The sequence below is a fragment of the Trichosurus vulpecula genome, chromosome 3 (genome assembly GCF_011100635.1).
Source record: "Trichosurus vulpecula isolate mTriVul1 chromosome 3, mTriVul1.pri, whole genome shotgun sequence".
Taxonomy (NCBI): Eukaryota; Metazoa; Chordata; class Mammalia; order Diprotodontia; family Phalangeridae; genus Trichosurus; species Trichosurus vulpecula.
This window is the reverse complement of record NC_050575.1, coordinates 84,729,676-84,757,127: the sequence shown is the minus strand read 5'-3', so window position 1 is coordinate 84,757,127 and position 27,452 is coordinate 84,729,676. Positions and strand designations below refer to the sequence as shown.

At 36.2% G+C, this 27,452-nt stretch overlaps 1 protein-coding gene across 1 annotated transcript in view; it reads right to left on the bottom strand.

Annotated features, from left to right (window-relative positions):
• Nucleotides 1-27,452, bottom strand: part of RANBP17 (RAN binding protein 17) — a 349,537-nt gene that overhangs the window by 78,858 nt on the left and 243,227 nt on the right. The window contains exons 17-19 of the mRNA XM_036752901.1: nucleotides 15,406-15,469; nucleotides 15,211-15,319; nucleotides 2,720-2,823 (exon numbers count right to left, since the gene is read on the bottom strand). Coding sequence (XP_036608796.1) covers nucleotides 2,720-2,823; nucleotides 15,211-15,319; nucleotides 15,406-15,469 — 277 coding nt within the window. The remainder of the gene's footprint in view (nucleotides 1-2,719; nucleotides 2,824-15,210; nucleotides 15,320-15,405; nucleotides 15,470-27,452) is intronic.

The window sequence follows — 27,452 nt, the reverse complement described above, 5'->3', positions numbered from 1 at the left end:
TTAACATGGTGGAGTGGAGTTTTTACGAAGCAACTAAAGATAGCATGTTGCTATTTAACTGCTCTTCTTCCTCAGAGAAGTTTTTCATTCATTTTCATTAAAACCGATGATGTCATACCTAAACTGAAAATATTTTGGAGGCTTGGATATATCAGACAATATTTTGTACATAATAATTTTTTTTCCAGAAAAACCCACATATCTAAAAATAACGTTCTTTGGGATTAGCTATTTGTCACAAAGGTTTTTTCCCCCCTTCAAATTTCCTCTCCTTATTCTGTAGAGAAAACCCCCCCAAGACAAATTCAATGTCCTCTTCAATTCTATTACGATTAAGTGGAAACCGGAGCTATAAATTTAAGAATTTTGCAGCCTTCCTCCTCCTACAACTGTATTTCAATATGGTAATATGGCTCATCAGTGTTTACTTTCATTCTGAGATCTAAATCCAAAAAATATCTAAAAATAGTGAGTTGTATAGGTTGCAAATTAAATGAATTTGGCAGTCCTGGGGCATTTTTATAGAGATATTTTAACAGCATCACCTCCTGTGGATTGGAATACTAAACACTTTATTGAAGAACAAAACAAGACCGTTTTTATCTCTAGTACTAGCAAAATGAAGTACCTGAAAGCACTTTTGCATGTATTATTTATTCATCGTGATAGAAAAATAGCCTTAACCTAATAAATTACACTTAAAAGCATTTAGAGCAAAAGTTTTGTTTATGATAAAGCAACAGATTTAGTTCTTTATCGGTAGCTTAAAGCACCAAGTTTTCTTTATACAAATTAGACAGATGGTGCTTACTGTAGAATTTACTAAAGGTCTGTCACAACAAATGCAGCCAAGCTGCATATTTAATCACTGCAGAACCTTGTCTACCTGCAGCTGCCAACTGCTAATCCAATTTCCCTGATAAATGTGGCAAGAGACACGATCAGCAATAAAGAGCATCTAACTCCATTTTCCTGCAGGGCGTCTTTTGATGAACATTTAGGACGGAAGCACGGAGTGCACTGTGTGGCCCTGGTTTGTGGCAGCTGCATGCATTCTGAGGCACGGTTCTCAGGTTACTCACTTAATTCTGCCACTATCATTATGTTGCTATTGATCTCAGTAGCTGTTGCCTACACAGCATTACTCTAGATGAAGCTGAATCAGGCAGTTATCATGCATCAAACTTGCTCAAAAGCCTGGAGATTTCCCCTTAATTACTTGTGATTTTATTTGCAAATACCGTTAAAGTGTAATCAAGCAGTCACTTTCCAGGGTCGTTAAGAACTTGCTGGTTTAGGGATATAGCCTTGGAACTCCATTAAAAATGACTCAAGGAAGATGGTTTCTATCAAACTAGACAGGGTTACATCAAAACAAGCTCTGAATGTAATGAAATCTTCAAATGAGACAAATGCAATCTTTAGAAAGCAAGTTCTCTTCAACGTCTCCACTTAGTTTTGAGAAGCTTCACTGGGTGTTCCCTAGTGTACAGGATGGTGCCCAGCACGTTGTAGGTGCTTAATGTTTATCAAGAAAGAACATCAAAAGCAACTTTAAAGTGACAACTGAAACAGATCTCTTCAGTCTTCTAAATATTTGGAAAAATATCATTAAAGTAAAATCTAGCTAAAGTGTTAAATGAAAACTTAGGGGACTTGGTACAATTGCTAAGAATGAGATTAATGGCTAGACATAAATTTCAAAAGATTCCTAACAGACATAATAATTTTACTAATTCTTCTATGGCAGGAGGAGAATCCTACAGACAGTTTAACTGTCAATGGCCCAGTAACATCGATTATCTGTTTACAGTTAATTTTGTGGTGAAGTGGTGAGGGGAATGAAGCTGTATGAAATTATTGGTAATATTTCTGATACATTTCAAAATAGTAATAAAACGTGACTCCATCTTCATCTACAAAGGTGCCCACATTCTCTTGAGTGCATTTATTGGCCATTTTTAAATAATAATCAGAGGCAATCTATTTAATGTAGCTCTGATACATTATCATTTCCAAGGATGTGATTTCTATTAGAAACTCTTCCCCATCTTAAAATATGCTCCTGTTTTGATACAAACAGCTTGCTACACTTAAGGATTTTACTAATAAAACATAATGTTGTCTTAGATAGTATGACTGTTGCCACAGCTGAACTGACTTGTCAAATCAATCCTAATATGGCTCCCACAGGCACATAAAAACCTTATTTAGCTATCAGTTATCCTAATCACTTTGTTCAGTTTAAGAATGCAATACTTCAAGACCAGCTCCTATTTATACGTATATGCCTAGCCATTTAATAAAGTCTTGATTTATATAAATTCCTGTTTAAAAAAACTTTAGGGATGCCGTGTTTTAACAAGTATATTATTTTGTGTTCCTCCAAATAAATATACTAAAACATAAAATGAGGAGGGGGGAGTTGAGCATTGGAGGAAAATGGCCCAAAGAAATAATCTAGTAAAAAATAAGCCAAATGCCACAGGAGGGAAATTTGAGCCATCTGATCATAAACTGACTGAAGCCATTCTCTGGCCTCAATCAAGGTTGCTTTCATGTGAGATGTCATGGTATGCATTTACATGAAAAATATCACTCACTAGTATGTGCAATTGTCACAATAGGAACATCTCGGCACGAAATGAAATCATGTATGCAAAAACCACCTTCTGGCTCAAAATCTAATGTATTTTCACATTTGCCAAAACAAACTCACCTTTGTTTCTTCCTGTTTAAAGTTGTTGTTGAACATCTGAGCTACTTTTTCAAATGAAATTGTGAGAGGAAGCATGAAATTTTCGAATTCATCCTCATCTTCACCTAACAGAGAAACAAAAGGGTCACAGTAGTTTGAGAAGCATGTTGTGTGCATCAGCCCAGGCAGCGAGTGCACTGTCCACCCGGAGGAATCCATCCAAGAATAACGCAAAGGGTCATCAGACATTCACATACAGGCCAGGCTTGCACGCCTTACATATTACGTCTTTAGCTCAATTTATAGTCTGATGTTTTCCTTTTTCTTTTGGACCAAATGAAATAGTAAAACTACTTAGTAGCAGGTTTTTTTTTTTCTTACTCAGTATTGGCTCAAACAGACTCTTGCCTTAGGCAGTGGAGACCCTGAAGCCTTTCAGAGACCCCAAGGGAAGATACTTCCAAAGCCTCAGGGACAAGAATCTATCCTCTTCTCAAAATAACCAAGAGTGGCTTTTTTTTTAGGTGCCAAGCCCCTGAAGGGTTCTCAGACCCAGGTGCCCAGACTGTTGGGCAAGTTATTAACCTCTTTTATTTGTGTTTCTTTTAATTAATTTTTAAAAAAATAAATGGGCAAGAAAACTTTTCTTTATTTATCAAATAGAACATGACTCTGGATGGACTCAGATTTTAAAAGAATTTACTACAACTACATGGGAGACTTGATCTAAGCTTTTTCTCTTTATATAAGGAAAGCAAGGGAAGAAAGTAAAGCCTGAAGCTCACCTCTAAGAGTAAGCAAGTGGTCCGGAGCCATTTTCAATTCATTCTTATTTTAAAGGTGAATACAAAAGTGTCTGCGGATCTAACAAAGCAGCAGTGGTAATAATTACCATACACATAAAAATATTTTGTACAATATCATTTAAAACACCTTGATATACATTATGGCCTTATCTGAACCTTTCAAGGATCCTTTGATTTCAGGTGGGTGAAATATAATTGTCCCTAATTTAAGAAAGTCTAAGTGACTTGCCCAAGGTCACATGATAATCAGTGACTACAATGGGATTGGAGCCCAAGTATTATAATTCCTTGTCAAGTGTTCTTTCTATTATATCATACTCTTAGCTTCTTTTTCTAACCCAGTTTCATACAACCTGTAGCAGAAAGTTGCTGAGGGGTTCAAAGGAAAAGGGGCTCATATTTTTATCAACTTGTAGAGGAATGAAACTAATGCTTTGGCTATTAAGCAGTTCTGTGCTCTGCTGGAAAGAGGACAAGGTGAAGGGCTGAAACCTGGTTTCTAGTCCTGGATCTGCTGGTAACTAATAGTACGAAAAAGAGCAAGTCATTTGTAGACTCATAGACTTTTGGAGCCAGAGACCTCAGAGCAGAGGAGATTATGCTTTGTGTCCTGGTCCCCACCTTCAGCAGTCTGGTGAGGCCTACAGACAGCTTCTCAGAATAATGTTTTTAAATGCAAAAAATAAAATATATGATATTACAAATGAAACAAATTATATTGAAATAAAGTTATCAAATTTTTTAAAAAAAAGTTTAAAAACCCCTGAATTCCTGCCTCAGAAGTCTTCTAGCCCACGCCTTTTCTCTCTCCCTCCCTACCTCCCTCTTTCTCCCCCACCCCCTCACTCTCCTTCACTCTGTAACTCTCTCTTCTCCCCAGTCTCTAAGTCCTACTAGACATGCCATCTGTTAACTAATGATAACATACAATGCAATCTTAGTCAGATTTATAGTTGTCATAACAATGATTGAAATGGACTAATGGATTAATATGCACTCAAACGTTCTCTAAATTATAGAACAAGTATAATTTTAAAAACCACAAATGAGCCACTGAAATCATACGCTTCTTTGATGAAATACTTTCCAAAAATGATTTTATTATTCCTTTTCATAATTTGGAGAAGTGAAACATAAAATATCTTTCTTCACAAAACCTACAGAACATAAACTAAAAACATGTGGTCTGAGCAGGGGCCTTATTAGTAACTTACTGTACAAGTGTCTTAAAAAAGGATACCTAAATATTTAGTAAGAGTTCTATATTACAGAAACAAGAAGATACTAGTTTATCACTACATTCACTAAAGAAAAGATATACATTACACTATGAAGAAATTAGGGGGTCAGAAAATGCCTTACTCTTGTTATGAGAAATGGCAAGATAGGAGATATAGGAAGAAACAATAACTATTTTTGTATGCTGGTGTCCACCACTTAGGACATGTACTCTTCACTCTTTTGTGTATCCAATGAACAAGTATTTATTGTGTCTACAATGTACAAGGCACCATGCTAGGTGCATTGAGGTGTCTCACACACACACACACACACACACACAGCAGTATCTTTCTCTCAAGGAGCTTGTACCCTATGGAGAGAGACAACATATACATATGTAAGTATTTAGAAAACATACACAAAATAAATACATACATATAAGATAATTTTTGGGGGGGCAAAGCACCAGCGGCAACAATATTAATATATATTGTGAGTGAATTCTAAATACTCTGGTCCATTTCAATCATTTCATTGCCAGGGTTCTCTTCTGAGTCCTCTTCTCTTTCCTCTTTACACTCACTCTCTTGATGATATCATTAATTCCCATGGATTCAATTATCACCTCTATCAAACAACACAGAGCCAGTGTCGGATGGTGGCTAAAGTTGGCCCTGAAGCCAGGAAGACCTGAGTTCAAGTTCCACCTTTGTCACATACTGGCTGTCTAATCCTTTTAGTGTTCTGGGCCACTCTCTAAGACTATAAGTTATAGAGAGGGTGTTGACCTTCAATGGCAGAGGGAATTTCCTTAACTGGAAGTACCAGATGCCAATTAAATTTAAGTCCAGTCACTTCTCCTATCAGTTAAGCACTGTGTTAGATACTGGCTATACATAGTCAAAAATGGAACAGTCTCATATTTGAATGACAAATACATATAATTAGCTCTAATCTCTCCCCTGACTTCTAGTCCTGCCTTTCAACTTGCCCCAAAATAAACTCATCACCTTCCCCTCTAAACCTGCTTCTTCCTACATTCCTGTTGATGGCAACACCACTGCTGCAGGCACGTGGATTTTAAACTCTTATCTGTATCATCTCCCACATTAATCAGGACCGAGTCCTATAGATTCTATCTGTACAATAGCTCACACTGTTCCCTTTCTCTCCACGCAGGCTGCCATGAGCCTCACTGAGGTCCTCTCCTCACCTCTCACCTGGGTAACTTCTTAATTGATCTTCTTATCAGGATCTTGCTTCTCCAAACCAAACAACCTGCACATAGCTGACAAAACAGTCTTCCTAAGAACACATCTGACAATGTGATCACTCTGATGAAAACCTTTCAGTGGCTTCCCTCTGCTTAAAGAATAATAATAATTACAAATTCCTTAGCTTGGCATTTGAGGCCTTTGTAATCTTTCTCTAAACTACCTTTTCCAGTTTTATGTCATTACCCCCCTCATGCACTCTACCTTCTAGCCAAGCTTGGCTAAAAGTTGTTCTATGAACTTGACATGCCATCTCTTGCTTCTGCGTATTTCTGTAAACCATACCGCATGTATAGAATGAATTCTCTCATCATCTGTACTTTTTGGAATCTTTCTTTCCTTCAAGATCCAGCCTAGCTATCACCTGCTTCATAAATCTTCCCTGATTCCTCCTGCTAAAAGCATTCTCTCCCCTTGTCTCTATCACAACACCCCTCTTTGTATTATATTTATTTACATACATGTCTATCTCCCTTCCCCCTCAATAGACTGTGTAAGCTTCAGGGCAGGTGCCATAATTTTTTATCTCTATATTCCCTGCACAAAGTAGACACTTAAGTGCTTACTGAATTAAATGCACATATTTTGGGGGGTCCTATTTCTTCTAACTCTAACCACAAAAGTATATATATCCATAATATACATATCATATATGTATACATATACACATATACAGTGTGCCACTCCTTCCTCCCCCAATTCTAGTACATGAAGATTAACTTTCGAGAGATTTATAGAAACAAGTGGGATTAAAAGCACTTTAAATATATAGACTCCTTATTGCTAAATCATTTAAAATTGTGTATTGTTTTTGGCTTAGCCAACTTCTCTTTGAAAGGAAATTAAAATTCAAGAAGCAATTACTGAGTGTTTTCTATGTGAAAGACACAATGCTACAGTCTAGCAGGGGAGATAAAACACGTATATAAATATCCACAATATAAAGTTGGATATGTTACATGTGACACAAATTGGCATTTTATTATCTATTGCCTTATTCTCTGATTTTTCTTGTGTTTTCCTGAAAAGCCCCTAAGTTCCTACGGGGCAAAGATCCTGAATTATACCTATACCTGTCACTGCCCAATATAGTTAAAGTAGTGCTCAATAAGTACCTGATGATTGACTGTTCACTGGGGACAGACATTAGAGTATGCCTCTTCAACAACACAATGTTCCACTTGCATTCATGCCTGAGCAATTTATACTTTGGAGCAAAGGTGTCAAATTCACCAACCACAAAACTTCCAAGTTCTTTAGAAACATTAAAATGTAATTGGGAAATGTTTAACAAAATAAATATACAATACAACAGAGATAATATTAATTTGTGATTTTCTGAGTCAATATGTGATTGGCAAGGGATCCATTTCCATCTGAGCTAGACACCACTGCTTTGGAATATAGTTGTTTTTTGTAACTAGTAACTACCCACATGGCTAGAGGTCAATTTCTAGAGTGGCATGTGGTTCCCTCTCCCCTTTGTTCAAGGTATGATACAGATCTATTTTGCATCTTTGAGATAAAATTAGTTTAGAATGTCACATTTCCTTTTATTTACAGATATTAATGGTTGCCATTCCTAAATGTGGGGGAAAGAGATCTAGATCTGCCTCAATTGTTAGATTTTCACTTCTAAATGGATTCCTTCAGTGATATAACATCAGGAGTAAGTCAAGAATAATGCTACTATGAAAATGCCCCTGGTCAGTAGGAAAAGGATAAGGATGGCAATATACAAATTGTCACCACTTGATATATCAGCTTTGAAGAATCCTTAAGATAGAATGGAGAGGAATATTGTGATCCTGCTATGGTCATTAAAACTAGTGATTTGGGCACTAACCTTTAATAAGGTCTTGCTTATAACATCATGGAATGGAGTCTAAAATGTGTTTGTTCTAATATAACAGGTTATAAATGAGAATTGACTGAGAAAAATCCTTTGGAATTTGTGTAGGGAGATTGTTGGCTATTTTGGTGAAGTAGAAGGGGCGAGTTAGAGTCAGGAGTACCATGAGGAAACAGAAAAGGGACTGAGTAGAAATGACAGTCCATTCAACATGTGGAAGGGAGAGAAATGCAAGTGGAACACTACATGTACTCTTAGAAATGGTAGTGAACCATTCCTAAGGCAGGAGGGCTGATCTTCAAATCAGAAGGGACCTAGGTTTGAATTTGTCCTCTGACTCTTATTACTTGTATGACTATGGATAAGTCAGTTCCTCTTCTACAAGATTAGGATAATTTAGTACCTGTAATATCTATCTCATAGAGTTGTTGTGAGGATCAAATAAGATAACATATGTAAAATGCTTTGTAAACTTTCAATGCTGTATGAATAGCAGTTATTATCTTCAACTGAACAGATATCTTATCATGTGCTACTGGAAAGAGGAAGTTTTTATTCTTGGTTTCAAGAAAACTTTCATTTGAGGGAAAAGAAGGTTGTTTTTTTTTTTAAGGTTTAGTTTAGGTCTATGTGATTTATCATTATGGGCCCTCTCATTAGACTGGCAATTTTAGAGCTCTAGCTGACAGAGATCTGACAGGAATATATTAATAGTGAGAAACAATTGTTTAGTGCAGGACTATTCTTAGTAACTTGTCGCTTTCATTTCATCATCCATCAAAGATGCCTGGCACATTCAAGTGATGGCTCCAGCTGGCCTTAAAAAAACTTGAGTGAAGGCGAGATGGTTCTGGCTTGTGCAGAATCACAACAGACAAGAGAGTTAAGGGCAGTGAAGAACACTGATAGGACCGAGGGTTCCTCAGTCTCAGGTCTTCATGTATTGTACACTGCCTGTTGCCTTGTACGCAGTAGGTGATTAATAAATATTTGCACATTCATGGAGGTACAACCAGAGAACTGGCCAGTACAAAGATTTCTAATCATAACATATAGAAGGCAGAAGGACAGCTAGGTGGCACAGTGGATAGAATACCGGGTTTGGAATCAGGAAGACTCATTTTTATGAGTTCAAATCCAGCCTCAGATACTTACTAGCTGTGTGACCCTGAGCAAGTCACTTAACCCTGTTTGCCTTAGTTTCCTCATCTGTAAAGTGAGCTAGAGAAGGAAATGGCAAACTACTGCAGTATTTCTGCCAAGAAAAGACCAAAATGGGGTTATAAAGAGTCAGACATGACTGAAACAGCTGAACAACACAAAGGCAGAAATTTCCTGAAGGGATATTTTCACATATCTCCACATCATTTAGTATGTCACAGTGGAAAAAAAGAGTATATGAACTAGAATTCACAGGAGAACATTGCACACAGTAACAGCAACATTGTGCTTTGATCAACTATGACAGACTTAGTTCTTCTCAGCAATACAGTGATCCTAGACAATTCCAAAAGACTCGTGATAGAAAATGCTATCCACATCCAGAGAAAGAACTCTGGTGTCTTAATGCAGATCGAAATATACTATTTTCACTTTTTTGTTGTTTTTTTGTTTTTTCTTTCTCATGGTTTTTCCCGTTTGTTCTGATTCTTTTTTCACAACATCACTAATGTGGAAACATGTTTAATTTGATTGTACATGTATAACCTATATCAGATTGCTTGCCATCTTGGGAAGGAGGGAGGGAAGGGAGAGAGGGAGAAAAAATTTGGAACTTAAAATCTTATAAAAGTGAATGTTGAAAACTTAAAAAAAACAAGTGCTACAAAATTATGCCTCTTCCATGTTATAAAAAAAGAAGGAATTGAAGTTCAAAGATTTGGCTTCAAGTCCTAGCTATGCCATTTACTCAGGGGCAAGTGATGCTAACATAAAAAAAAGAACATGAATGAAATCTTGAAAAATAGATGAGACAAGGATAATATTTACATTTCCTATTGCAAAATGATGTTATAGAAAACACTTTGAAAAACTATAGCATGAATATGTAAATGTAAGCTGATATAATTACTATCACTATCATTATTATTCTGTATGCAATTGAGGAGGTACTCTGGCACATGACCGAGTATTTAAAGCAGGTGTTCTTGGGGTCTGTGAACTTTAAAAATTCTGATAACTATATTTTAATATAATTGGCTTCCTTTACAATTCTACATATTTTATTTTATATATTTAAAAACATTATTTTGAAGAAGAGGTCCAGGGCTTGACCAGATTGCCAGAGGGGTCTATAACACAAAAATGGTTCAGAATCCTTGGTGTAGAAGCTGGGTTAAAAGAGCAATGAAAGCCTATGTTTACAATATTTACATCCAGGATTTGCCAGCTGCTGGAATGGGGTAAATTGCAATTTGATACAACCATCAAAAACTTTCTTGTTTTTATACCCATTTTGTAGATGTGAATAATATTCTAAATTCTCTCTTAAGAAACTGATACATTGCATTCAACAAGTATCTAAGGAACCAAAGTTGTTAGTTTCAATTTCTAGGGGAAAAGTTGTTGATGTACACCTTTGCTGCTTACCCCTTTTCAAAAGCCCAGTTCAAAAAGTGCCATCCCCAAAGTTTCTTATTCCCTTGAGCACAGTGAGCTCTTTACTCTTAAAACCAGGTAAGTTATTAAATCTGGATCTCAACTTAATGGGCTATCTTATGCCTACAGGGCCAGCTAATTAGTCTTAATTATCTCATTATAGATTCTAAGTATCTCCAGCTGTTTCTCTACCTCTTCCCCCTTACACTGTTTATTTTGCAGACAGTCTCAGCCAACTGATGGACACAGGTGAGGTGTCCATATTGAGTCTTCATATCTATCGACTTCATTTACTGTTGTTGACCAGGATTCTTATTCTCTTAGTTTTACAGGGATAGAGTTTGGGAACCCAGATGGTTCTTTATCTTTTATTCATTGCGGGGGAGGTTAGGGCTGGTGGAGAGAGAGAATAAAGGCAAAACCTTTAATTTAGGGCACCTTTTGGCATTAGTTTCCATAAAAATAAAGCCTCAAATTGTATTGGACTCATATTTTCCCATTTTTACATTTGAGAGTATGACTGTGGTATACTTAGAGATGTTAAACAGTAATCAGGAAATCTTCTCTAACTTCATAGCCCTGAAAGTCTGGTTTTCTCCCTCTCCACCCTGACCAGAAAATGAATCAATCAAAAAACACAGGACAACATTTCTTCTACAATGAAAAAAAGAGGGAAATTTGTTAATGATTAAGAAAGAAGAAGAATACAGAGAAATATTGGGACAAGAAAAGAGAAAAGTAATTAAAAATGGAAACTTTCCCCTACTTTCTTTACTTTCTAATTTCTACTTTTCTTTATGTAATAAGGTCACTTAACCCTACATCTGCTTCCATAAATATAAAATAGGAAGAATACCAAGTGTCAATTTTTTGTGACAAAACAAAAAGTTTTTGGAATACCTTCCAAAAACACAAAGATAGAGATATCACTAGTCACTCTAAGAATGTATTTTTTTTAAAGAAATAGTACTGTTTGGTCTTTTTCCAAAATTACCAATTGCATAGAATTTTATTTTCTGTGGAAAACACTAGTTCTACCAATTCTAAACATATGTTCACACTGCGATCACTCTGACTCAAAGTGCAATCACATAATGTCCACGCGATAAAAAGTTAATGGTACCAATCAATACTAAATTCACAACTGGTACAACCTCAATTCACAATCAGTACTATTAGGTTCTCTATAAGGAAGAAGAGCCTCCTTGTAGCTATTTTCATTTTTCCCTTTGCCAACTCAATTCACCCTTGTTCATATTAAACTAAAAAAAAATGTTTCTATCACATTGAAGAGTTTTATACTGAACAGCACCCTAGAGATTCTTCATTGACTGGCTTGGGTAATACTATATTTCCCTTAGTTTATTAGTTTGACAAAGTTAATTTAAAAACAATCTAGGGAACCTGAAGTGATTCTTGGAAGGGTGCATGGATCTGCCCATGGGGTTGGTAGCCCTGCTTGGTTTGCATACACAGTCTCCAGAGACAGTGTTTGGCTTCCTAATTGAACAATTTCTCATAGTACAGAAAAAGAAGAAAAATGGAAATTGTTGAAAACACAAACATTTTCCAAACTTTGAAAAGGGAAAATATCATGATGACATGTGGTAGCAAGAGTGTTGATGGTTCTGCTCTTTACACAAGTGGGTAGTTCTTTTCATTTAGCCAAGGACCAATTTGATAAAGTGGTACGATTCTTTATCGCCAAAAAAAAGCCCATTTTCATCAGAAATATAACCTCAGGCACATCAAGTGTAATTAAATTCATAGAAAGTACAAACTGTTGAATAAAAACCAAAATGCATTTCAAAGTAAATACCAATTAATATGACACCCAATTTCTTTCCCCTTTTCTAATCACTCCAGTGAGCATGGCTCAGATATAAAACATATTCAATCTATTTGTTTCAAATTCAATTAAAACTTGTTTTTCATTTTAATCCAAGAATCCAATCCACTGATTAACTAATGGGTCAGGCAAAAATTATTTTGACTTGCTTCTGAAAAAGTCAATCAGTAATATGAAAAGGCTACCCATCTTTTTTTTCTCTTAATTTATGAAGGCTTTTTGTCATCTATTCATTCAAATGAACATTTTAATACTTTAACTTATTCTGTTCAACTCAGTTACTCATTCTGTGTATGAATAAAGTTTCCATTCAAGAGGGTTATTTAAAAGAATAGGTTGTATTGTTTCTCATTTACTATTTAAATAAAACTGTAAAGTTATATTGCCTTGCTTAGTAATGTAGAGAGTACTGTTATATTCAGCTTAGTAGATGAGACAAACTCAAATAATAATATTTGTGTTCAACACAATTTCACAAAACAATATATTTTGCATAGAGTTTTTAAAGCAACGAATAGTTGAACATTCAAGTGACTTGTGGAAAGAATTTGGTCCTCATTCCCTCTTTGAGATGCCTATGGCCAAAGCTGTATGCTTCTGGGTATTGGCAGGTACAGCTGGTTCCATGGGCCATAATGATGGTATGATTATGTACCACTTGACTATATTCTGTAATTATTCTGAACAGCCATGGCAGCTTTGGGCCTCAATGCATGTGTAATGAAAAAGGGAGGAGTTCTGACAATATCCATTAGGAATCAATAATGCAACTTCATACCTATAAAAGTAAGCATTAATAGCTTTAGCACCTTATGTTTAGATAACACTTTATTGTTTATACACTTATGCATTTTCCCATTTGATCCTTACAATAAATAGTTCTGTGAGGGAGGTAGAGGGAAGGGATTATTCCCATTTTCTAAGTAGGGAAATTAAGCAAAACAAAGTTGAAGTGACTTGTCCAAACTCACACAAGTAGCAAAAACTCAAACCCAGATCTTTTATCTCTAGTATAGTGGAAAGAGAACTGGATTTGGAGTCAGACAACCTGGGCTTGAGTTTGCACTCTGTCACTCACTATGATGTCATCCCAGAGAAGTCACTTGACCTTGATAGGCCTCAGTTTCCCCCTACAGAAAATGAAGAAGTTGGACTAGATGATCTCTGAGGACTCTTTTCACTCTAAAATCCTATTATTCCAAGCCCTTTGCAGGAATAAAATGTTTAAGATGAAAAAAAAGATACTATCAAAAAGTAAGATTTTCCTTTTATCACAAGGTAAGCTCTGTGAGGGCAGGGACCATCTTATGGTTCTTGGTATCCAGCAGGGGGTCAGCTCTGTGCATATTCCTGGTGATGAAGGTGATGATGAATGACAAAGAATATGGGGCTGTTCTGCTCTCCCTGGATACCCCACGCCCCAGATGCCTGGAATCAAGGCCAGCGGGGGGGCGGGGGGGGATGCCAAACTGTCACTCAGTTCTATCGCCGAGGGGGACCAGATGATCAGGTTTTGCATGCCTGGTTTACACTCTTCAAATATTTATAGACAGTTCTCTTTGCCTCCAGCCTTGGTTGTCACTTAGCCAAGTTATACATACATAGGTTCTTTTAATCTTTCCTTAGAAATCAATCCCATTCAGCTCCTTAATCATTCTGGACACTTTTCTCTAAACTTTCTGCAGTTTGTCTTGTAATTTATTCCACTGAATCACAGTGAAATGCTTCCTATGCAGAAGCACTGTTGCCTGTATGCGTGGCTCTGTCATGTTCCCATTACATGGAACAATGCCTTTACATCTATGGCACCAAGTTGTTCATCATTGTTTTAGTGTGACCACATTAAAAATTTCATATTTAAGCTGAAAGATCAATCAATATATGTCACCATGGAAAGGAAGAACCAATCCCCATCATCTGCACTGCAGTTTAATGGAAAGAGCCTTGATTGTAGTTGTTGCTGAATTGCTTCAGTGGTGTCTGACTCTTCATGATCCCATTTGTGGTTTTCTTGGTAGACACTAGGGGGGTTTGCCATTTCCTTCTCCAGCTCATTTTGCAGATGAGGAACTGAGGCCAACAGGGTTAAGTGACTTGCCCAGGGTCACACAGCTAGTAAGTATCTGAGGCTGCATTTAAAATCAGGCCCTCCTGACTTGAGGGCTTGCATTATGTCAAAAGAGCCCTGGATTGTGAGTTAAAAGGCCCCAGGTTGTGTTCTCAGTCCTGGAGTCTTAGGCCACTCTCTCCCTGTTCTGGGAGTGATTCTGTGTCTGACAAATGAGGGCACTGAATTAGATATCTTTAGGTTCTTCAGGCTCTAAAATTTTGAGAGCTTTAGCTACAAATGGCACATTCACTGACCTGCTCCTCTGATTCAGCAAAAACTAACTTACATTCATGCAAGTTGCAATGCTTCCTGGGAGAGCACTAAAGAGACAATGACCCAGCTGCTATCTTTGGGAGACAAGAAGGGTTCTGAGCTTTGGTTTTCTCCCCACCTATTAGCTTCTTTTGTTAGTTCCAAAGTCCTGATTAGTAGGTGCTGAGGTGAGAGGTGAATGAAAGGACTCCTGGAGAGGATAAGCATAAGCTACCTTTCCAAGATCTTTCTTCTGGAATCGATTATTAGCACGTGGAAACCCAAAATTTCAAGAGCTCCTAGAAATGGCCTAAGATGGCCAAAACTAGCAAGTGAGATATCATATCACAGAATCATAAATTCTGAACTTGAAGGGAGCTAAGATGAGGAAAGCTAAGGCCCAGAGAGTTAAGCAACCTCCTTCAAGTCATACAGGAAGTAAGTAGCAGAGTCTGGATGGCTAAGTGTTCTACTCATGCATACTTTGATTTCTAAATTCAGACCAAACTCTCTCATTTCCTTATTATCAAGCAGATGTTAGTAATCTTACCTAGATCAACCATGAGGAGGCGAGTAAGAGCTGTGTAGAATGTTGTTCGACATCTGAGGTCACTGAGATTGTAGCCTTCACTGACACCCAGAAAAGGGAAGTGCTCACTCTAACAAAAACAAAATGGCATCCAGAGTTAAAATGCTGCACTGAACTAGGAAGAACACTGCATTCGCTGATGAGAATAAGACTTACAGTGTGATTTTGAAGCATGAATTTCACAGCCTCTATTTTCACCAGTTTTTTTAAAAGAATATAAGTAATAGTAGTCAAGGATTTTTTTTTGAGGGGGGAGGAATATAGTTTTATTTTATAAGCACATAACCAAAGCAACATTCAGCTGTATAATACTAATTTTTTTCTTATAAAGGATAAACATTAATCCTAAAAAAAGCAGACAGTATAGAAATGTCTTTCACTGTCAGAGTAATAATCCATTATTAACCAGTGCAATTACTTTTCATATCTCATATAGAATTCTAGTCATGAAAAAGAAGAATGAATCTTATAATTAAGATAAGAATTCTCTTAGTATTAAAGTCTTGATGGTGGAAAATTAAAACTGACCCCTTTTAAATTTTGGATGTTACTTTAGACTTTCTTTTTACTTAATGTGATTTTATCATAAAATAATTATCAACGAGCCATAATGGAGAAAAAATTACTCAACTCTAAGAAGCAATGAGTTCTGCCAGAAGAATTATAAGAAAAACCTGCTCAGAGGGGGGATTAGAAAGCTCTCCAGAGAGCTCAGTACATGATGTGCCATCTATTGACGAAGCAGCTCAGTGTTTCTGGGCCACTGTGCTTTGAGCACTAAGAGCAGAGGAAAAAGGGGGCAAAGAGGAGAATAGAAAGGAATCTTTGACCAAGAACTCTGCTACTCTCAAAAAGTGGGCTAAATGTGGACTCTTGAATTCACCCATAACTGACTCAGTGTTTTGCTTTTATCTTTTAAAACACCTCAATTTGTTTTTGCCTTTTTATAAAAGGGAAATCTACTTGTTACATCTTCTATATACTCCTGAGCCCTTTCTTCTACTTGTGATTTTTTTCTCTCTTTCTCTGCCAAGGAATATAAATACAGCATATAAGCTTTTATACCTTTCAAACTTGGTTTAAAACACTGTCCAGACTCAGTCTACCTGGTTCCATTCATTTCCCAAAGGTCCACTCTTCCAGTTCTTCCAAACTCTCCCAGAAGTTATATTCGTAGAAAAAGAGAATGTCAGACCTAAAAGGGACCTCAGAAGTTATGTAGTATATAACCTATATCTAAACAATAATTTCCCCTTAGGAGAATCTCTTCTCTCTCACATTTCCCAAATATTGAACAGCCATGGTCATAGCTCTCTATAACTACATTAGTGTTTCTAATTTTGTATTTCAGACATTTATGAAGTAGTATGGTGAATCAATCAATCAACAATCATTTATTAGGAGCTTACTTATGCTAGGCACTATGCTAAATGCTGGGGATACAAAGAAAAAACAAAAAAGATTCCCTACCTATGAGGAACCTACATTCTAACAAATAGCTCAGGAGTCAGTAGACCTTATTTCTATTTCTGGCTCTGCCAGTAACTAGCTCAGTGATTGTAAGTTCTTAGACTCTATGAACTTCAGTTTTCCCATCTGTAAAATGGGGATGACAATCCCTGCTGATTTACCTCACTCAGAGGGTTTTTATATGGCTCAAAAGAAATAATGGACGTGAAAATGTTTTTTTCAAAGCATTATGGGCTACATATGGATACGGCATTATTGTTACTCTTGTAGGGATCTGTAGTATTTATAGTTTGTCTTATCCATTATACTTAGAGGTCAGTTCATATACTAATTTCTCATAGAACAATGTTTTGTTCATAGTGAGTGTTGATATCAACAAGGTTTATTGATTGACTGACAGGCTGATGGGGGCAGAAGCAGTGCTGATAAGTTGAAAGTCCTTCGTTGCCTACACAGCATGGAAATTGGATGACTTTACAGTGCCGCTCACTGAATAGAGGAAATGCCACTCAAGCTTCATTTGGCTAATAGGGGAAAGAATCAATAAACTAAGAAATAACTTAAGTAATTACCATATACAAATTTTTTTGCAGTCGCAAAGTTAAAAGTGACAGGGTCTTTGGGAAATAAGAATGTTGCCATTAATAGGAATCTTTCCGTCAGTGCTGTTAATAAACAGCAAGTCATGTTTTGACAATAGAATATTTATGGTAGCAATAAAAAGAACATTCACAGGAAGAATCTACTCTGCCAAAGACACATTTGCTGCAAAACTGCATCTGTGCACTTTGTACCAAGGCCAGCCTTAGTGCCTTTTAATTACGTTCTAAAGAAAAAAATAATTAAGAATGTATTTTTTTTCATTTTGCCAATAAATAATAATAAAACAAGTTCATATGCATAAATACCATAACTTTATAATTCCTCTCAGGAACCCAAGGCTGGCTATGGCCATAAAAGGAATGTATACTGAATCAAAGCAAACAAATAATACAAGAAGAAAAAGAAAGAGGGGCAAGACACAAAGTCTTCACTTCTAACTTATTCTTTTCTGGGTAAGTAGGCTCTTAGAGTTTCCTCCAGTCATTCAAGCCGATCAGTAAATAAATTATTATTAAGAGCCTATTATATGCCAGATACTGTACTAAGCACTGAAGATACAATGAAAAAGAAACACAACTCTCTGCCCTCAATGAGCTTATAATCTAACGGGGAAAGACAGCACACAAAATGAAGCTGGAAAGGAGAGGTACCTTGCATCAGTATTAGGTTACTGGCGAACCAAAAAGGAGAATAAAGGAGGCCCATAAATGAGAACTCAATTGTACTTGCTCTGTCACTGAATGGAGAGCTTCCTTTCAGTAACTGCCAGTCAGATCACAGAGGGGCCATATTTCTATAGATGAAATAGAGAAAAAATAGAGAAAATAGTGTACTGATAGATTCATGTCCTGGCAGAGAAAGCTTCCTAACTTTTTGCAGCAGGAAATAATTTACTAAGAGGATACATAGGAAGGTTTCCAACCTGGCTTCCAGTTATATGGATAAATTTGGCTTCATGGTATAGACAAACATCACGCAACTGGATTACTGCAGTAAAACTGCCAAAAAGTTTCTTTTTCTAGACATTAGGTTATGAAAAGCTAGGCAAGAAATGCAAAGAAATGACAAATTACTATTAGATAGGGAAAGACTAGAGAGAAAAATGTTGGAGGAAAGAATGGGGGAATCTTATGAATATTGTGAAAATAAGTAACAATAGTGGTAGTGATAATAGCTCATGTTTATATAGCTCTTTAAGGTTTGCAAATCACTTTCTTCACAATAACCTATGAGATACGTGGCACAAGCATTATTACCTCCATTTTACTAAATGGGATGAGAATGTGTTGGTCCCTTAATGTAATGGAATAGCATATTGTTCCACAGAGCCTAGAATACTTCTCAGTGAGCAAAAGAGTAAAATAAGTTAATTAAGTACTGAGTAGATTATGATGATGGTACAGTTAAAGTTTAAAGTATACACATGAAGGCAGAGCCAAGATGATGGAATAGTAGCAAGGAGCATGGCAAGCTCCTTACTCATAAATTCTAACAAGTCTAGAAGATATACCAGACCAACTCCTCATTGGGAAATTCAAGAAAAAATTCACAGTGAATATTTTATCTATCTTAGTGTTGACAGAGGGAGAAAGATAGAGAAGTGTGTAGACAATGGAGATGGAATCTGGCTGGAAGTGTGCTACACAAGACCATTCCAGGAAAGGGAGAGGCTGTATTTCAGGGCCAGAGGTCCCAGATACACATAAAGGGACCTAAAGCTGCATAGTTTGTAGGAACAGGTGCCAAGCTCTGTAGCTCATTACCTAGTTCTGGGTCACAGATCTAGCGTAGAATACAATATTCTGGAAGAGAAAGGCTGTAACCTTACAACCAAAAACAACTTACCCAGCAAAACTGAGTATAATCCAAAAGGGAAAAAAATAGACTTTTAATAAACTAGAGGACCTCCAAACATTCCTGATGAAAAGACAGAGTGGCATAAAAACTATGAAACACAAATAAGGGAGTCAAGAGAAACATAAAAGGTAAATATGAATGAGAGATCATATGAGACAAAGCAAAGATAAACTGTTTACTTTCTGTCATGGGGAGATGATGGGCACGTGAGTGCCCTCATTCTAATATGAGCGCATAAGTGCCCTCAGAACCCTACCATCACTAGGGGCTATAGGGAAGTTTAACAAGAAAGAGAGACTAGTAGTGGTTTTATGTTCTGACAATCTTAAAAGAAGAATGGGAGGTGTGGGTCAGATGAATATACTAGAAAGCAAAAGGGAGAGGAAGGTTAGGGAAAATTATCTCACATAATCAGGATGTGTAAGCAGAAGTCTATATAAACAAGGAGGAGAGGCAGATGGGGAGCTGCTGATACCTGAACCTAACTCTCATCTGAACTAGTCAAAGAAGGGAAGAATACAAAAAAAATCACACACATAGCTGGGTACATACACTTTGTTGTTCAGTTGTTTTTAGTTGTGTCCAACTCTTCATGACCTTTACAAATGAGGAAACTGAGGCAAACAGGGTTAAGTGACATCACACAGCTAGTAAATATCTGAGACCAGATTTGAACTCAGGAAGATGAGTCTTCCTGACTCCAGGCTTGGTGCTCTATCCACTGCCTCACCGGGTGGTCCCTGGTTACATAACTACATTTCACTAAATAGGGAAACAGGAGAGAGAGGGGAGAAGGAAGAAGGGGGAATAAGAGGGAGTAGGATGTACCAAAAATGTTTACAGCAGCTCTATTTTGCAATGGCAAAGAACTGGAAACTGAGGGGGTGCCCATCAATGAACTGGGGAATAGTTCAAGTTATGGTATATAAATGTGATGGAATATAATTGTGCTATGAGAAGTAGCGAAAAGGATCATACTAGAGAAAACTGAACTTGTATGAATTGATGGAGAGTGAAGTGAGCAAAGCCAGGAGAACAATTTATACAATGACAACAGTACTGTAAGGACAAACCACTTTGAAAGATTTAGGAAATCTGGTCAGTGTAATGACCAACCACAATTCCAGAAGACTCATGAAGAAACATGCTACCTCTTACCTGAAAGAGAAGTGAAGGACTCAACAAGACAGTGAGACACAAATATGTATGTTGGGACATATTTGGACATGACCAATGGGAAAATTTGTTTTCCTTGATTCTACATGTTTATATTAAGGGTTTTGTATGTCTTTCTAAGTTGGGTGGAGAGAAAGGGAGAAAAGGTGGATTTTTGCTGAGAGAAAAAAATTTAACTAAAAAAATAGAGAGAGGGAGCTAAGGGGCAGATAGAGTGCAGGACTTGAGTCAGTAAGACCTGAGTTCAAATCTGGATTCAGATGCTTACTAGCTGTGTGATGCCTGGCAAGTTGTTTCACCTCTGTCTGCCTCAGTTTTCTCAACTATAAAATGGGGATAATGTACCTACCTTTCAGGGTGAGGATGCAATCTGATAATATACATAAAGTGCTTTGCAGATTTTAAAGTGCTTTATAAGCACTAGCTATCACATACACATTTATGGATAGTATTTTGAGGACAACTAATGGGGTCAATTTAGTCCTAAGCCTTAAGTAATGTGCCATACACTTTGCCAGGGACCAACCCATGCAAAAGCCTGGTAAGCGTGTATCTGAGTATGAGTTAATGGAGGGGCTAGGATCCCCTTGCTTGAGGACATGCAGCTCTTGTTTCTTGTCAGTTTATTGTGTTGTGATAAAGAGCCTTTTAATTAGCTGCTGGGATAGAGATAAGTCCGACCAAAAGTTTGGAGTAGAGATCTTCCTCTTCCCTGATGGCAAACTAGGCCAGGACTACTAACCTCTAGGTTAGAGGGAGGGGCATTGAGCAGTTCCTGCCCCCTGGCCTCCATGTGACTGTGAACGTGAATGCATAGTGCCTTCTGTTTATTCTTTCCTAATCTTAGGTGAGATGGAATGATCCAGGTAATCTTGTGAACCTCAGAGGGCAGAAAAGTCATCAAAGGTCTCCTTAGCAACTGAAGCTGATGGCAGTAGCAAGAGACAAGTCTAGTGTGAAGGAGCCTGTCCCAGGAGTTACTTGCTTGACACAGGCCAGCAGAGAATCAACCTGGTATCTGAGATGTTGTGTCCTATAAGCACTTTACTATGGGCTGTACAATACCCAGAAGTGAATTTGGTGGGGAATTTGTGAAGAAAGGAATCCCAGTGCCATGAAGTATCTCTCTTGATTGGATATCATGGGAAGGAATGCTTCATAGAAACCACTTTAATTTTGAGTTCACTTTCTCCAGGGACTGGGTATGTAGAGGGGAGGATGCATCTCAGGGTTTGGGGAGATGCTGCTGTACTTCAGCCATTGCTATAACTTCTCAGTATATACCTCTTTGTAAAAATGTAATTAGTTAATTAATATTGGGGGGATGTTAATTGGTCAAATGGTCTTTATTGGGAAATACTGAATAGGGACCATCCCTGAAATAATAACCTCACCTAAGGTTATTCCTAGAACTCAGTAAGTAGAAAGAACAGCTGATCTCATGGAACCCAACCTGCTGGTCCAGGTAGGGTCAGAAGAGTGAGTCCAAAGCTTATGCTATGTTCATAGAAATGAATTTGTTATCAAGACAACAATATGTTAGAAATCACTGAGGGTGAGAATGGCAACAAATATGATTGATTGGGTGGCCATTGTTGTTGTGACTAGGCTTGGGTTTTCATTAAATATAAGGAGTGCCTGGTTAGGAATGTCCTCTTCTAATGAAGATCAGCACCTTTTTTTATAGCTTCCAGCCCTAAAGTCTTGCCTAGGTCACTAAACTAGGATGTGCTAGATTCAGGATTTGAACTCAGGTCTTCCTGCTTCTGAGGTCAGGTCTCTAGTTACCACATTGCTGCTTCAGAGAGCTTAAGTACAATGACAAAAATTCCAAAGTTCTAAGATTTCCCTTTATCAGATCAGGCTGAATGTGTACACAAGCAGGAACTGGAAAACAAGGATATCTTTCATTCAGACTTCTGACTCACTAGAAATTGTGGTTTGATGAAAAGACTTAGTCCATAGCTAGTCCAAAACCAACATGCATTGAGCTTCTACTAGTTGAAGAACACTATGATAGACCTTGTGGAGATTATGCAAAAAGAAGAAAAAAACATGTCCTATCCTTTGAGAAATTTATAATGTAATGCAAGAATAGTTCATTCTACTAGAAAAAGATAAATACTTATGTACTAAGTATTCTGAGAAGTAAGGAAAAAATAGTAAGAGAGCATACCACAAATGAGATGTTTTTTAGTCAATACATATTTTTAAAAAAGGAATCATGGGGTAACTCTGGAAAGGATTTGTGAAGGAAGTATCTTTAGTAGAATTTTGAAATCTAAGAGGGACTTACCAGAAAAGACATTCCAAATTAAGGGAATGGCATGTGAAGTCTCACAGTTAAAAGATGATAAAGAATGTAGGATGAGAAGGAAAGTATATTCAATAGAGTACAAAGTAGGGTAGAGAGGCAGATTAGGAAGTTAGTTATGGGGATAATGGTTGAGGACCGTTTAGTCTAACATACATGGTTGGAAAAGGAAGGTAGGCTATGTGTGTAGTAAGAGAAAGGGATAGCTGATTAAACAGCATGAAGGTTGCACTGGTACCCATGGAATATTTAAAAAATCTGTAACAGGGGTTCTGAATCTGGTGTCTGAGAACTTGTTTTTTTAAAAAAATATTTTGATAATATAGTATGTATTCCATTATAGTTGTATGTATTTCATTATGGGATATATTTCATAATATCTGGTTTTCTTTGTAAGCCTATGTATTTTATGCATTTAAAAATATTATTCTCAGAAGATTAGATATATCTTAAATCTTACTGAGTCAGGCTTTACCTGACTGCTAAATGTGTCTGTGATACAAACAAGGTTAGAAGCCCTGATCTTGAGGAAGGCTGCTAATGCGTTGGGCAGATCCTCTATTGTGGGTTTATAGCAGTGCTTGGACAAGAATTACACAGGTTGAGGCAGGATTCCAATTAACACAACTGGAGGGACTACTGACACTGATGAAATAATGGATACATTAATGTACTCAAATCCAAGATGAGAAATTTTATTTTGGTATAAAAGCTGATTGGAAGTAATTGTGAGCTTTTGCAAAATGAAAGTGACATAACAGAACTAAGATCTAAGAGAGGCAGTCCTTACAGAGCAGTAGGATGCTAACTAAGAATGGAGATGAATGACAAAGCTGTGAAGGAAGAACTGGCAGAACTTGGCTGAAGGACAGTTAGATGATGGGGTTCAAAGAGAGTTAGCAATCAAAGCTGATTTCTACCCAACATTCCTCACTAGAAAAAAAGAGAACTCATGGGAATGTTTGTCATGGTCAGACAAAGCCAGGAAATAAAAGGTGGGACACATGAATTATTCTCTGGAGAGGGAAATACCAATATTTAGACAACTGAAGGACCTGTGCTGAGATAATTTTCAGAAATTAAGAAAGTACATTAGTAAAACCAAGTTTGCTGATAATGCTAAGACTTCCATGTGGTGAAATCTTGAACTAATGGATAATCTGCAGGGAGATCTCATAAAGCTGTATGTGGGCAAGATGAAAAGTGATAGGTTAGCTTCAATGTGGGCAAATATAAGGTAATAATACATCAAGGTAAAAACAAGATGGGTTATGCTTATAAAATCACAGACTCTGCTTTAAATTGTAGCCCAAGAAAATTAGAATCATGGTTGATTTTCCCTTGAAGATATCAACCCACTGTACTGCTGCGTCCCTTTAAAAGGTGAAGAAAATGTTTTGTTTAATCAAGAAGGCCTTTGGAAACAAAGATGGTTTTTTATCTTTTGTTTTTTTTTTTATTGAAAATAGAATAGTATGTCATTCTACTTCTCTTACTTTAGGATAAAATAAAGCTGGATAAGGTCCAGGAAAAGACATCGAATAATCAAGATAAAAAGGTTTTCATGAAGATAAACAAAAGGGGTTAACACAATATTGTTTACCAAATTACAATGTAGTAGAACTAAGCAATATTCCTTTGAGTTCGAAGAAGGTATCTTGAAAGGAAATAAAGATTCTTTTTCATAATAGAATATCATAGAAATGGAAATATAAATGGCTTAAGAAAGACTTAAATAAGTACATTCAGTGACCAATGACTCATGTTGGAATTTATTAAAAGGAAGTTAAGAATGTTTCTCTTATACTCCTAGTCTCAGAGGATAAATCAATGGTAGGCTACTACAATACTCTGCAATAAAATTCCCAGATATAACTGAATCAGAAAATTAGGCTACTTGAACTAAATGTCTAACCATGTATAAGATCTCTTATCTTAGTAGGAGTATGAATTTTGATGAGGAAACTATGAAAAAAATTCCATTACTTGTTTAAAACAACAACAACAACGGAACAGGAAGAGAAAACGCAAACAACTTTAGATGAAAACCAGCTCTTTTCTTCTTTTCCCTCTTTCTCATTAATTAAATGAATTAGTTTATTTTAATAGCTCACATGCTACTGAGTCTCCATTCCCCAAAACGACTGCCTGTGTTAACCACCGCAACAGCTTTGGAGATTCCTGCTGTAGATAAGATAACTTTTCAAAGAGGTGGAATCTAGTGATCTTAACTGGTGTACCACAGAGAGGAAATTTCACAGTGACCCCTCCCAAGGATGCTATTCCTATCAATATACTTGAAATATGCAAATCAAACATTTGGTTCCACAAATTCCTAAAAGCTAGTTTTGAAATGGCGAGAGCAGAAAAAATTCAAATGTATGATAAATACAATATGATAAATAAGCTGGGGAAACATAACACTTTCTTTCCAGTGGTCACTAGACTTTAAAGATATTATAACTTGACCAATTTGGAGAGTTGCACACTTAGCAAAGAGTAGCCTTAGGGTGAATATGATTGGCTAGCTGCAGTCTATGGAGTTCTGAGGTAGCAACCTCACAGATGTAATTATTTAGTGATATTATTTTATTGTCACTGCAAAAGTCAGTTCAACTATTTTGTAAATAGGAAAAAATCCTTCTCAGAGTACCAATAAACATGCAAGTGCATTTGGGGCACCTGACTTTCTGCTTTAAGCCAAATAACCCAATGAGATTCTCTAGTTTCCTTAAAGCTGGTAGCCCTTCCTAAAAAGAAAGATATCTTTTGAATTCTCAATATCTAAAGGGCAGATCAAAAACCAGAAAATTGAAACAAGAAGATACCAGAGGTTCTTAACCTTTTTTGAGTCATGGACCACTTAGATAGTCTGGTGAAGCCTCAGAATAATGTTTTTAAATACATAAAAAATACTAAATAAAGGAACCCAATTATACTTGAAATATAATGATCAAAATATTAAAAAAAAACCTAAGTTAATAGACTTCAAGTTAAGAGCCCCTGGAATATGCCATAATATACAGATTAAGGGCAATTCAGAAGCAGGTAAAAATGACAAGAGTAGAAGCAACTCTAAATATCTGGAACAATCCATATTGTGAGCGATAAAATTTAAGATTTCATCTTAGACTTCACTATAAGCCATCTGCCCTTTTGAAGAGGTCATAGTCTAGGGAGGTTATTTTTCACTTATTTACTGTTTTATTATTTTATCTTTTAAAGTTAGTAATATTTTCAATATTACTATTTATTTATTAACAGGATCCAATTAATAATGGGCCTGTAGCTGGTGGTTTCTACCTTAGTGTGTTTTTTTTGACTGTAAAATGAGGCCATATTTTTATAAGCCAGATAGTTGTTTATTGCTCTAAAAATAACCCAATTAGGATTAAAAACACATTACAGTAAAGATAATGATTGGAAACAACTAAACACGCATTAGGGAACACCATGACTACACTGACATAGCTGCACCAGCCACATATTCCATTATGTAAATGAATTCAAAGATATTTCATGACTGATCAGCTGGAAGCGACATAATGATTTATAATTCAAATAACTGAGCATTGAAATCAAATTGAGCTAATATATATTTCTAAATATGCAAACCTGAAATAATTGTTAAAATAACGTAAAACAATGCACACTAGTGGAAATCATTTATATCCCTTTGTTAAAGATGTCATAGTTTCTTTTAACTTTTATATAATGAGTTTTCTGGAATAATTTTTAAAAAAAACTTTTAGAAAACTGGTCAAAAGCCATGAACATTTTGTAAAATAAAAGGCTACATTTGATGGAAAAATCACCTAAATGGTATACATGAGTAAATGGACAATTGCTAAAAACAACAATGCAAGTCAAATTAATTCTACTTTAAAATTAAAATTTGATTTAAGGCATGGAATAAATTCAACCCATAAGGAACATTCCATAAAATACCTATTTCTTTTAAACAATTTACACAAATATTTTAAATAAATTAATTCACTGTGAAAAGGCCAAAGTTTCAAAACCTAGGAAGTACTTATAAACCACTTCATATGTTAGAAATAAAAAGTATTTCAGTATTATTATTAAAAAAAACTATTGCGTGAGTTTTTTAATAAGAAAAAAATACATATCTTTAAAAGCCAAAATGACCATAGAAATTGGGTTGTACATCACTTTCCAGTAAAAAAGAAAAACAGCCTCGACAGGTGTAATTTATCATTTTTCTGATTTAATACCAAAGAAATATATTAAAATAATAAAAAGAATCCTGAAATCCTCAAAATTTGTAGTGATAAATAGCCCTCCCTGTCTTTATTGCATTATACCTACTAACAGAAATATTGCATGGTGGATTTTGCCAGACAAGGACGATTATTTTCCAATAAAAAGTTGCATATTAAATTCCAGCACAAAAGTGGGTGTCTAATACTTTGGAAATCTTTTATGGTTTGCCAAGGAACACAATTTAAAACTTAACTAATACAAACATATTACTGAAGTGAACCTATGTTAAAGGTTTCTCCATATAACCCCAACTATTGCTAGCAGAAGCTACTATCTTCAGAATGTTACACTGAAATTAAAATATCAACTAATACTGAATACTTAACTAGACCAATGCTTTTCATGTCTTCTACATTTCTCATGGCTGATATGCAAAATAGTTTATATGTATTTAGCTCACATGTGGAACATGACAACATCAGTAAAGTATAAATTAACAAAATATCTAATTCTTAATTAAAAATAAAATATTAAAGATATTTGTGCATTTGACATATTT